At 38.4% G+C, this 13,873-nt stretch overlaps 1 protein-coding gene across 2 annotated transcripts in view; it reads right to left on the bottom strand.

The window, feature by feature from the left end:
- Window positions 1-7,287: 7,287 nt before the first annotated feature.
- Window positions 7,288-13,873, bottom strand: part of LOC134660466 (fatty acyl-CoA reductase wat-like) — a 57,815-nt gene continuing 51,229 nt past the window's right edge. For both annotated transcript variants that reach the window (XM_063516221.1, XM_063516222.1), the window contains 4 exons: window positions 9,234-9,353; window positions 8,302-8,492; window positions 7,864-7,930; window positions 7,288-7,418 (listed from right to left, as the gene is read on the bottom strand). In XM_063516221.1, the coding sequence (XP_063372291.1) occupies window positions 7,316-7,418; window positions 7,864-7,930; window positions 8,302-8,492; window positions 9,234-9,353 (481 nt within the window). In that variant the 3' untranslated portion in view covers window positions 7,288-7,315. The remainder of the gene's footprint in view (window positions 7,419-7,863; window positions 7,931-8,301; window positions 8,493-9,233; window positions 9,354-13,873) is intronic.

Below are 13,873 nucleotides of genomic sequence, written 5' to 3'. Positions count from 1 at the left end.
TATATCAGGTGATCAGTCCGACACGTAGCTAAAGTATCAATCATTACTAAGAAACAATTAAATAATTTTATTGAATTGAGTTGTTAATTATTTAATCGTTATGCGATGTATCAAATTTCATTCATCGCTTATTAAAATAATCTAACTCGCGGCAAAGTCTCGCGGCCTAGTTAAGTTTTCTGTCGACGTGCGCACAACGCGTGGCACGCGCTGCAAATTGCAACATACATGATCGAGGACACTATTCGACACTTTTAATTTATATATTATATTATGATTTCTTATGAAAAATTTTTATGCTCGAGACGAAATTGAGTTTAGCGACAACCTTTAATAATTATGAACGATTTAAATATGACTGCTACTGAATTGGAAAAAAAATGCTGGCTTTTAGAGAAAATTAATTAAAATCATAAATTACATGTAGGATTTACATCCTATTGCTGCGTGGCTGGCCGTCCTCGGCTTCGTCTTCGTCCGGTCCGGTGCGAGTTCGCGACCGGCATTCTTGCTGCTGCTGGCGTGGCCTGGCGAGCTGGCACCTCCATGTGGCGCTCGCTTGACGCTTCGTATGGCTGGCTCTGCTTACGACGATGTTAGTGGGCCGGGATAACCCTGGACTCCTCTTGAAATGGGCCGGGATAACCCTGGACACCTCTTGATTTGCGAGCCGGGATACCCTGGACAGCGCTCTTCGCTCTTCTTAATTTATTTTCTTAACGCGGTTTCCGCTTTTTGATGTTGGTTGGTTCTTCTCCGGTTGTTTCTTGATTCTTGATAAGCTGGTCGGTTCTGACTGCGTGGATTGGTGTTGAAAAAGTGGTTCTTCTTTTTTTTTCTTGCTTGATTTTTCCTTCTTTCTTGAGTGTTAGTTCCTTGTTGGTTCACTGGTCTGGATCGCCATCAGATATTATAAGTAGCTATATTGACGAGCAGAGTCGGGTGAGGAGTTAGTGGAAGTTAAACACCTTATGTGTGCTAGTATAAGAACATTCTGAACCTTTATTCTCTAAATGCCTATTGTTTTATACACGTTAGGTTGCGCTGACACAAGCAATATGCGTTTATGTCGCAGTAAACCAAAGCGTTACTGCTAAACACTAAAAGTGGACATTCACCACATTACAGACTCTAGTATAATTAATACATATAGGATGTCCCTAAAAGCATAGAGAAAAAAATACATAGAGTGCTCACTCCATACATCAGTTCAGACTATTAATTTCAGTGTCTACATCTAGTATCGAGTAGCGGAACTATCGGTACTGTTACTTGACAATAGATGTAGCACCGACCGGAAAGTCTTATGTTGTTGAGTTGAGTTGATACTTGATACCCAATGCTAGATGTAGACACTGAAATTAATAGTCTTTCTGGTATCAAAACTGATGTATGGAGTGAGCACTCTTGTCTTACTATATTTCTCTATGCTAAAAGTATGATTTTGATTAGATCCATATTTTTGAAGACACGATTTTTAGAATTAGAATTTTTTGTACGAATTTAGAGTTGAGTGTATTATTGGTTTAGGTTGTGTTGACATGACAACTACTGCAATAATATGTTACACAACGAAGGCCGCAAAAACATCTGACACGATCTTATTTGTAGAGCCATAAGAGCGTGTCACATATTTTTACGTCCTCCGAAGAGTAACATATTATTGCAGGTACACATACACCATGGTAACAACTGTATGTTACAAAAGAAAAGTAGATCAAATATGTATAAAATTGAGTTTTAAAATGAAACATACGGTGTGTATGCCAGGGGCCCGTTTCTCAAAAGCTTGTAACTTGTAATACAAGCGGATGTCACTTTTTGACAGCTTTTGTTAGAAAGGGACTTCCACTTGTATTACAAGTTACAAGCTTTTGAGAAACGGGCCCCTGGTAGCGGTTGTAGACCTATTTTAGTACAGTAATATAAAATATATCTTTAAAAGTATTTCGCCGTTTGATCATGTATGTTGTCAGTGTCATGTATGTTGTGGGTATGAATAAATAAATTATCTTTTACAAAAATTAAAAGTAAAAACCTTTTTTTTATTGTAACGAGGCATCTTGTACAAAAAAGGAGTGTGTTTTTGGCAAAAAAGAACTACTTAGATTATACATACCATACATATACGATTTGTAACTAATATGCCAAATTTTAAAAGAAATACGTACATTTAAGATAGCACCAATTACAGTGGGTCTTGTGACATCAAAATCGCTGCCAAGTTAGCATGGTCTAACTCTATTTATATTGAATTTTGACTTTTTCCGGTGACTGAATTGTCTAAATGTGACGTTAACTATGAAAAGGGACCTCATTGTCCATGGCGCTTACGCCATTATTAACGATGCTCCGATATAAATACAATGCCGCGCGACGCTGTGCCGCGTAAGCGCCATCGACAATAAGGTCCCTTTTCATAGATAATGCCCCAAATAATAGCTAGTGTACTAAGATGATGAGCAATGTATGTACGTTACGTGGTATGTATGACTGTATTGTATACATCTAACTTCGAAAAAATTGTTAATAAACTTTTTTTATTGTTATTATAAGTTCAAAAAATACGGTTCTTTACTACAATGCATTTTTATTTGTGGACATTTGATATATTTAGTGGATGTCATATTTTAATTTCAATTTTAGTCAAAATTTTATGTAGATGGTTGTTTTACATTTTTTATTTAGTAATTGGGTTAATCAATTTTTTCTTGTCACACGTTGCTATGGTTACGGACTTCTGAGTCACTCTTAAAATTCTAGGTTTTTCGTATTTAAATGAACCAAACTTGCATTTTATGGTAGTTATAAGACCTTTCCATAATGGGACATCTACTGAGCATGTTAGTAGAACATGGTACAGCAGTTCTTCTAACAATCTATGCTACTATTGTCTCCTCGCTGATGGACAGAATAACAACAAGAAATTGTTGATTGACCCAATTATCTTTTAGATATATCAATATCATAGTCAAAAGCTATAAAAATGAGTACATTTTGAATACTATTTGTGGAATATTTATTCAAAATGTACCCTTTTAGTAAAATGTGCACATTTTAGAACAATTTAATTAATTAAGGTTAGGATTAGCCCCCCAAGGCCCAGACATACAAATGACAAACCCAATATTTGCCACCGAAATTTGAACCTATATATGCAGGGAATAGAGTTGATTTTTATTTGTTTGTAAATTTGACGAAACAAAACAAATGCAACTCTATTCCGATTGAATATGGTTTAAACTTCATCAAACTGAAGAAGTACTATAGTTAGGACCTTGGACCTTAGGAGGTTAAGATAAGTATGCATAAGTTCCTTCATGTAATATATAACGGCAATACAACTATTACATATGTTATCTTGTTGCTAATCTTATTTTTTTTATACCACATCGGTGGCAAACAAGCATACGGGCCGCCTGATGGTAAGCAGTCACCGTAGCCTATGGACGCCTGCAACTCCAGAGGTGTTACATGCGCGTTGCCGACCTTTTTAAAAACCTGTACACTCCTTTTTTGAAGAACCCCATACTGTAGACCCTCGGGAAAACCTCGGAAGGGAGCTCATTCCACAGCCGGAGCGTCCGCGGGAGGAAATTCCTCTTAAACCGCACAGTACGCGACCATTTAGGTTCTAGGGTGTGTGGATGAACACCCTGCCGATGGCGAGCGGTGCGGTGATAGAAAGCTGCCTTTGGCATCATGTCAAACAATTCTTCAGAGCACAGCCCATTGTACAAGCGGTAGAACACACATAAGGAGGCAAGGTCTCTCCTCAGACTTAAAGGTTCAATACCGCTTGTGAGTTTGGGATCATCGACGATTCGTACAGCGCGCCTTTGGATTGAGTCGAAGGGTCCAAGCTGGCATCCAGGTGCTCCTGCCCAAAGGTGACAGCAGTACTCCATATGGGGTCTGACTTGCGATTTATAAAGCAGCAGTCTTTGCCCCGGAGTAAAGTATCGCCTCGCTTTATTGAGCACACCGAGTTTTTTCGATGCCAGCTTAGCCTTACCTTCCAGATGGCTACGGAATTGGACGTCACCGGAGATGTCGACACCAAGGATCCCAATACTCCCTGACATGTTAAGGGCTGTGCCTTGGAACTGTGGGACCACAGTAAATGGGGTGTTCTTAGCGGTGAAGGCGCAAACTTGTGTCTTGGTGGGGTTGAACCGGACTAAATTGTCCCGACCCCACACCGAATATCTTATATTATAATTATTTCCAAGGGAGCGTTCAAGTATTACGTAATGCAATTTTTGGACATTTTTGACCCCCCGTCCCCCCCATGTAACGCGCCGTAACGTTTTTCTGTCCCCGTCCCCCCCCCCTAGTAACGTAACCACAAAGTGACCATTTTTTTACCTAAAGAGATAGAGATAGATAGATAGATAGAGATCTTTATTTGCATACCATTTTAGATGTTACATACATGGACCCTGGAAAGGGTGTAAAAGGCCACAATTATGTGGCGTAAAGTACCATAAAGTTCTGAAGGGCTAAAAAACAATGTTACGTAACGCGTAGTTCAAACCCCCCCTCCCGCCCCTGTAACGCATCGTAACGTTTTACAAGACCGCCCCCCCCCCCCCTCCGCCCAAATTCGTTACGTAATACTTGAACGCTCCCCAATTCGTTTTTTTTTATAAATTTGACAGCGGCCGGATTTACGTCTCTGTTGCTTGATTAGTACAAGAGCGAGATGGACAATTGGGTAAATAAAGATTTTTGACTCGTATTTCGTCTATATTTTCATTTGTAACTGTCAACACTGCTACCATGCCCACCATTGCCTGGCTTAACATCACAAAACAAAAAAAAGAGCGTAATACTCCCATCTTAGAGGCCAGCAACGCACTTGCAGCCCCTCTGGTGTTGCAGGTGTCCATGGGCGACGGTGATCGCTTACCATCAGGCGATTCGTCTGCTCGTTTGCTTCCTATACCATAAAAAAACAGTCGTCTTAGTCTAATTCCTAATAATGGCCGCTATTCTCCTATTATTAGTAACTAGCGACCCGCCCCGGCTTCGCACGGGTTAACAAATTATACATAAACCTTCCTTTTGAATCACTCTATCTATTAAAAACAACCGCATCAAAATCCGCTGCGTAGTTTTAAAGATCTAAGCATACATACAGACAGACAGCGGGAAGCGACTTTGTTTTATACTATGTAGTGATTAGATATAGACAGTTGTTTAAGCCACAGGCATCCAGGCAATGTTAAATAGTTGACGGTATCAAACTAGACATTCGGTATTTTTTTTATATTGTATTGAAATATAGTTAATAGTAATATATGATATAGAATTGTACAAAATAAGCCTAATATCTTGTTTGTATATAGTGGTTTTAACTTTTAAATTTATTAAATATATGTTGTGTTGTTGTAATAAATATAAATCGCTTCTTCATATGTTTTTTTTTAAATACCTAATGGTCTAAGAGCTAGCCACGTAAATAGGTATGCAATTTATAGAGCAACGAAATCCCTCTAGTTAGTATGCCATACTATCATTATTAATTAATCCGGGCGCCTGGCAGCTGTCTAGCGGTGGATGTGGGAGTGGATGGGCAACAAAGTGGTTGTAAAATTAATTGAAGGTGTGCAATTTATAGAGCTCTGTGTTTGGTGTGATATAATAGCTAATTATGTATTTAATTCAAATATAACAATGCCAGGCGTTTTATTTGGGGGAAAAGTAGTGCCAGGTGATGAAAATACACAATCACTTTGTGCGCCTGCAGGAAGTACTCACAATTGCTTTACGCATAGATTGTGAGTCAGGTGCAATTTGCTCGTGATCTTCCTACAGGCGCACAAGTAATTGTGTATTTTATCGATTTTTATCACGGCACTACTTTTCCCCCAAATAAAACGCCTGGCATTGTTATATTTTAATTAAATACATAATTAGCTATTATATCACACCAAACACAGAGCTCTATAAATTGCACACCTTCAATTGATTTTACAACCACTTTGTTGCCCATCCACTCCCACACCCACCGCTAGACAGCTGCCAGGCGCCCGGATTAATTAATAATGATAGTATGGCATACTAACTAGAGGGATTTCGTTGCTCTATAAATTGCATACCTATTGCCGTGGCTAGCTCCGGCTATAAATACTAATTAAAAAACAAAAAGAAACACAATTACTAAAAAAACTTTTTATTGGACTTAAAATGATTTGAGCAAACAATTAATAACAAATTGTAAAAATTTGTACAAAAATTTGTTAAAAATAAAGTAGGTATAATGTCATGTTCCAAATCTGATACATAATTTAATATATACATACATAATCTGAATCTGAATGTAAAGGTTTCAGTTCATATGTTGTAAATTCACATTAAAATCTAACAAAAAAAGTTATATAAGGTAAACGTACTAGTGTTCGACATGCTAATGGCCAATAGATGGCACCCTGCTGTCACCTCTATTGACAATGACTTAAGTTTCAAGACGACATGTACTGGAACCGCGTCGAGCACCAGTACGTTTACCTTACCTAAACAAAAAAAGAACATTACAAATACGATCACTCCTTGTCCTTTTTTACTTTTTTAATCTCATTTGTTAAGAGGCATTTAACAGAGGTCATACAAAAAATCCGCTACTTGACGCTAGATGTCGACTATGAAAATTATAAAGCGTTTTGGTAACAAAACTGATGTATGGAGTGAACACTCTATCCTTACTTGTGTATGCTATAGTTAAGCTTCTAGTTGTTACTATTGATCTTTTACAACAACTATCATATCACTTTTCACATAAATTAATCTAACCTTATTCGTAACAATCTCAGGTTTAAACTAATTAAATGGTTTAAATTCACATGTAGTCACTCGCGCGACATGTTTCGGACAGCTTAGGTCTCCTTAAGCCCCCTCCACACTGGAGGGCCCTTTAGCACGGCCGTCGTGAACGCTGCTCGCACTGTTAGTGCTTGAGAAAGGAGACTTTAGGCTCTCCGAAACGTCGCGAGTGACTAAAACACGTGAGTTTAAACCGTAATATGTACTTGGTCAAGCCAATATTGTCAGTAGAAAAAGGCGGCCAATTTGAAATATCGCAGGTTAACAACACTACGTTTGAATTGTTCGAAAATCGCTTGTCATTTATATCTGATCTGTGGAACTGTTTTGTTTACATTTCATCGTTGTTCGATGTACATTGCTGCTTTTTATTAGTTTCCTAGGGATACCATACTTTAGTTTGCTTTACATTGCTACTGACATATCCGGCTTGACAGACATATGTCTCACGGCAGTTTTAATCTCAAGTTTCCTAACCTCAAATATCTATTTACCCTAGCACGACTCTTGAGACGGACCGTAGCGCGAGATAGGCGAGGTTCAGCAGCAGACCGAAGAACACCAGCTTCACGAACTGGTGGAGGTAGTACAATCTGCAAGGGTAAAGGAATTATTGTTAATTTGTAAATTACTTACATCAGTAAATAATTAAATAAATATAGGATATTTTACACAAATCGACCCAATCCCACAGTAAGCTCAAGAAGGCTTGTGTGGTCGGGTAGGACGTCGGCGACGATATATATAAATACTTGTATAGGTACCTAGATACAGTCACGCTCCATGATTGTTGGGCCATTTAGGGCTCATTTAGACGGCGCGCGAACTCATATACGATTTTAGTTACATTGCGGACCATTGAGGTTACATCAACACAGCCGACCGATCAAATGATGCAATGTAATGAAACTCGCATGCGAGTTCTCGCACCGTCTAAATGAGCCCTTAGGGTTCTAGCTATTCCAATAAGAAACGAAAAGTTTTCCATCTATTCAACAGATGGCGCGCAAAGTAAAGCTCGTGGTAAGTTAAACTTACCTGTCCCACTTTTTCTTGGCTTCTGGCAGAGTGGAGAGGTCGTCTTTGACCAGGTATACGCGAAGACCTGCGGATAAAATTATCATCAGTGTGGAAGAAATGACAAGCAACTGATGGGTACTAAGGTACAGTCGACGTCAAAGATGTGTTTACATTTTTCACCTTATTACAACGGAGTAAGGTGCAAGAGTGTAAACATATTTTTGACGTCAACTGTACGTACCTATGTCATTTCAGTATCAGGCATATCAAAACTACGATACGAAAAAACTGGACATTCGGGGAAATAGACAGTCGAGGCCATAATTTTTCAAACTGATCCAGTAATATCCGAAATGTTGAAATGGAAGATTACACGGTCTACGGGGTCGTAATGACCCCATATGGCCCAGACTTTACCTAAAGCGGTACATATATTGTCTTACTAATGTTACTCACCGACAATAAATGTCTCAGCGTGGTAATCCCAAGACATTTCGGACATGTTGAAAGGGAACACCACTCGGTCTGAGGGGTCCAAACTGCCCCATATGGCCCGCACGCCGCGGTCTGAGAAGTGCCACTCTTGCGTGGTGAAGTAGAACAGGATTCTGGCCAGTTTCATCACTTTGTTGTAGAATTTTAGCATTCTGTAAATAAGATATTTTAGAATAATAGGCCGGAAAACATTAATTTTAAGTACAGCGCCATCTAGCGTCTTCTTTATGCGGTTTATAGTTTCGTAACAGTTTTGTAGGTACACAGTATAACAACAGGCGGTCTAGCATGAGTTGCGTTCTCGCGTGCGATTCCATACTTGAAGTCGCGCAAGATGTATGGAGTCGCGCGCGAGAACGCAACTCATGCTAGACCGCCTGGCGCGACTTCAAGTATGGAGTCGCGCGCCAGAACGCAACTCATGCTAGACCGCCAGGTAGTAGAACGTTAAAGGTTGCGTTTTCAAATTCATATTGTAGGTAGTAATAATAAAAACGTAGTATTCAACACACGGCTTTGTTAGGTTAAAAACTCTTGATTAACTTTTCCCTTCCATTGAAAGACTCACAGCGACATCTACCGAAACCGAATCAGAAATGGTTTCATCGTGAGGTCAGCGCTGGAAGTCATAGATTAGTGTATGTTATTACTGCTGGAAGTCGCCAGCAACATTTTTTCTTATATAGTTGGTCAAAGGTCTGTCTCATTTCAAACATAGACAGAGAGAATCATACTTATTTGTCTTACACTAGTACTAGCACCAAAAGAAAAGGATGAGTATAGTTTTTTTGTTCTTATTTACCGACAAATTGGTTAGACCAACTATATATGTATGATCATGAGTAAGTACTAGTGTAAGACAAGTTTATGAAAAAAAAAATGTGGGTACTTACACTCGTTTTCGCCCGACTAGCGCGCAGTACCCATCCACGATAAGAGCGGGCAAGAGATGTAAGAAAAAGTTGAGGCCTAGGAATACTAGGTAGTTGCTTGTTGGCGTCAGCCCGTAGTACCTGGAGATAAACGTTGTGTTGTAGCATAGCACACAAATTTAGAATCCCACAGACACATCTGTTTTTAAAACCTGCTATACAGCATTGAAAAGTGAAGAGCATAGATAGACTATTTCGCATGGCTGAACATAGAAAGACAAAATAAATAGTCCTGGACCATAGAGTAATATACATAAATAAAGAAAGAGTGGTGACTCCATATATCAGTTTTCTCACAAAAACGCGAGTTATTTCGTAGTCGACATCTAACGTCACGTAGTGGAACTATTAGTACCGCTACTTGACACCAGATGTCACAAGTGTCGCTACTGACGAAAGATGTGCTACTAAAACAATTTACTTACAACTAATATTATAATCAGAAAGAGTTGAAAATAGAGTTCCGGTGCATCCGCGGTTATAATATTAGCGACATCTATTGTCAACTAGCAGAACTGATAATGTCCGCTACTTGACATTAGATGTCGACTACGAAATAACTCGCGTTTTGGTAGGAAAACTGATGTATGGAGTTACCACTCTTTCTTTACTTATATTTCTCTATGGTCATTGTTAGACGATCTTATTAACAAAAATATTGGAAATTAAGTAAAACAAGTGGTTTTCCCAAAAATAGAAATATATTTTATTTCAGTAGTTAACTTAAACCGCCACCATAGATTCACACACAGTAAAGAGCGCGACAGTGCTGCCACCATACGTCATAACTAAACGTCATGAATAAACGAGATTACACTGCATTCTACCAACACCCCCCCTCAATGTAATCCCTACATTACATATACCTATATGTATATTCTAACAAGACAAAAAGGATATTAACTTATTGTTCATACAAACCACAGCTTTTTATAAACTTTGATAACAAGTTTTTATTTAATGCCTTAGTAAACATATCAGCTGTCTGATCTTCTGTTTTTATGTATTTTAACAATAATTTACCCTTTTTAATTAACTCTTTTATATAATGAAACCTTATATCTATATGTTTCAACCGCTTAACACAGTCAGTATTTGCAGCCATTATGGCACTTTGACTATCGCTAAGCATTACAACAGGACAGACATTCTCAATGTTAAAATCTCTTAACAAATTTATAAGCCAACAAGCTTCACTTGCCGCCATACTGATTGCTACATACTCTGACTGTGTAGAAGATAGACTGACACTAGCCTGTTTCTTTGAGCACCAATTAATTAAGCAGTTGGCAAACTTAAAGCAATAACCAGTGGTTGACTTCCTATCTTTTAAATCTCCTCCCCAGTTAGCGTCACAATATCCAATTAACATATCATTGTTACATTTATATATTAAACAATAGTTTAGTGTGTATTTTATATATCTAAGTACTCTCTTTAGAGCCGTTAGCAACATACTGTTAGCATTATTCTGATATCTGCTTAAAATCGAAATTGCAATACTAATATCTGGCCTAGTGCCGTTAGCTGCATAGACCAAGCTGCCTATAATTTTTCTACATTTATTTTCTATGTCTTTATTTATCACAGACTCATTGTCATCAAAGATTTTGGCATTAAAATTTGGGTCCATAGGGGTTGACATTTCTTTACAATTTTGCATTTCGAATTTATTTAAGACATTTTCAAGATATTCTTTCTGGTTTAATTCAGTGACCCCATTTTTCAGATCTTGTTTTACTTGTATACCTAAAAATTTAGACACCAAACCTAGGTCTTTCATCTTAAATTCCCTATTTCTCTCTCTCTCTCTCTTTAGCCCTTTTCTACCCTTCGGGTGTAGGCCTCCTTCATTCTTCTCCATTCGTCACGGTTCTGTGCAACCTGGAGCCATCTCATCCCCGCAGCCCTTTTGATGTCGTCTTCCCAACGCATATTGGGTCTACTTGGAGGACGTTCTTCTCCCCATGGTCGCCACTCGAGTATTCTTTTACTCCACGAGTCGGTCTTTCGTGCCATATGACCAGCCCATTCCCACTTCAAACTGGCTACGCGTTTTACAACATCCGTGACCTTGCTCTGCTGTCTCAGCCACTCATTCGTTTTACGGTCTCTCAATGTGATCCCCACCAGTTTTCTCTCTAGCGCCCGCTGGACAACGCTTAGTTTACGTAATATGCCTTTGGTGAAAACCCAGGTTTCAGCTCCATAAGTGAGAACAGGCAGGATACATTGATCAAATATGCGTGCTTTTTGTTCGGCCTTAAGTTTCATTTTGAAGGCAAACTCGAGATTGGAATAGGCTGCCCAGGCTAGCCGTACGCGTCTGTTGATTTCATTGGTTTGGTTATTCTTTCCAGTCACTATCTCTTGTCCCAAATACACGTATTTATCGACCGTTTCGATGGCAGTATGGTTAACTGTGATATTCGCCTTGACATCTGTATTTGTCATAACTTTTGTCTTGTCTAGATTCATTTCCAGGCCACACCGTATAGAGGCATCGCTGAGTTCTTGAATCATACTTTGAAGTTCAGCGGGGTTACTTGCCAACAAAACAATATCATCAGCGAACCGCAAATTATTTAAGCGACTACCCCATATGTTCAATCCACGATTCAAATAATATCAAATATCAAATATCAAATATCAACATTTATTCAGCAAATAGGCCACAAGGGCACTTTTACACGTCAATATGGAATTTACATACAGCAAAAAAAAAACACATCAATAATTATAAAATACAACTAAGCCGTAAATATCAAATCAAACTAACATAGAGATGTATAAAGCCTCTAAATGTCGAATTACAGAAAACGCAATAACAATAGTATTGAAAAAAAAAAAAACACAAAGATACAAAAACTATAATCTAAAATTATTTAGAGATGTAAATGTCTCTAAGTGTCATCATAACTAAAAGATTAAAATATATAGTAGTTAATCAAATTATCCTTAGAGATGTATAGGGTCTCCAAGAGTCAAAATCCTGTATACCTAATTAAAACATTCATTAAATTAAAGAAAATGATAGTAAAAATAAAATAGCATACGAGAACCGAATGAGGTGTGTCCATGTAATTATACTCAAAAATAAAGTTACTAAATATAATAGCTCGTGTTAGCTTAAATAGACCAGTCTCCACAAACAGCACCCGTTCACGAGTATGACGCGTATCTCAGCCATCGCCTCTCTCAACCTTCATTCGGGAAAGTGGCGACCCGATCAACAACGCCACCGTAAGCAAAGACTTTTAAGCGAGCATGACATATTCAAGCTGCCGGGCCATATTAATATTTAAATTGTAATAATGTATAGCTGTGAGACACAACATTTTGTTCTTGTATGTTACATGAAAAACGGTATATCTTCACATAATTACTAAGCAAAATGCCCTATATTGACTAAGAGATGTATAGGTCTCTCAAGTGTCAGAATCATTAAAAATATAAATATGTACAAACAAATTAAAAATAAAATTAAAACTTAGAGATGTATAAGGTCTCCAAGTGTCAAAAACTAAAATTAAATTAAGCAATATAAACAATATACCTAATTAATCGAGAACATGATGGTCTCATGTGTCAATTCTACTGGAGACTAGCATGATTAATTCACAATGAAAAGAAAAAAAAAGAAAAGAAAAACAATACATATTAACTCTTATTATACTATCGAAATCAAGCTGCCGGCTTAAAGGCATCTCTATCATCTATAAAATCATTTACAGTGTAGTACGCCTTACTCAACAAGGAGCGCTTAATGTGTGACTTAAATTTGTTAAGTGGTAAATTCGCTATATCAGTGGGAACTTTGTTATAAAAACGTGTACAGTTCCCGACGAAAGACGTACTAACCTTACGGAGGCGGTGGGCGGGCACAGAAAGTTTATGTTTGTTTCTAGTGTTATAGTTATGGATATCACTGTTAAGCTTAAATTCGTGGACGTTTTTCCGAACATACATAATATTCTCAAGTATGTATTGAGATGCAAGGGTAAGAATGTTCACTTCTTTGAATTTCTCTCTCAGGGATGCTCGAGCGCCCAGTCCATAGATAGAACGTACAGCTCGTTTTTGCAGCACAAATATTGTCTGAATGTCTGCCGCTTTTCCCCACAACAGGATTCCATACGACATAACACTGTGGAAGTAGCTAAAGTATACCAGCCTGGCCGTCTCTACGTTTGTCAGCTGTCTGATTCGCCTCACTGCATAGGCAGCAGAACTAAGTTTGCCGGCTAGAGTGGCTATATGTGCATGCCACTGCAGTTTTGCGTCTAAAGTGACTCCAAGGAAAACCGTTCGATCTTCGAATTCCCAGTTCAGGCTTTTTAAGATGTCCTCTAGCACCAGAGTAAACAATTTTGGTGAAAGCGTATCACCTTGTCGTACGCCCTTCTCAATCCGAACTGGCTCCGTCAGCGGGGGTAGGTTCACTTTTAAGGTGGCTCTCCTGTACATATTTTCGATTAGGGCAGTATATCGGTGATCTATACGTGCATTTTGCAGTGATTCTATGACCGACCATGTTTCAACACTGTCAAATGCTTTTTTGTAATCAATAAATGCTAACCACAAGGGCATTTGATATTCAG

This window comes from Cydia amplana, chromosome 27 (assembly GCF_948474715.1).
Source record: "Cydia amplana chromosome 27, ilCydAmpl1.1, whole genome shotgun sequence".
In the NCBI taxonomy this organism is placed as follows: domain Eukaryota; kingdom Metazoa; phylum Arthropoda; class Insecta; order Lepidoptera; family Tortricidae; genus Cydia; species Cydia amplana.
The sequence above is the reverse complement of the archived record's forward strand: the minus strand, read 5'-3'. Positions and strand labels throughout refer to the sequence as shown.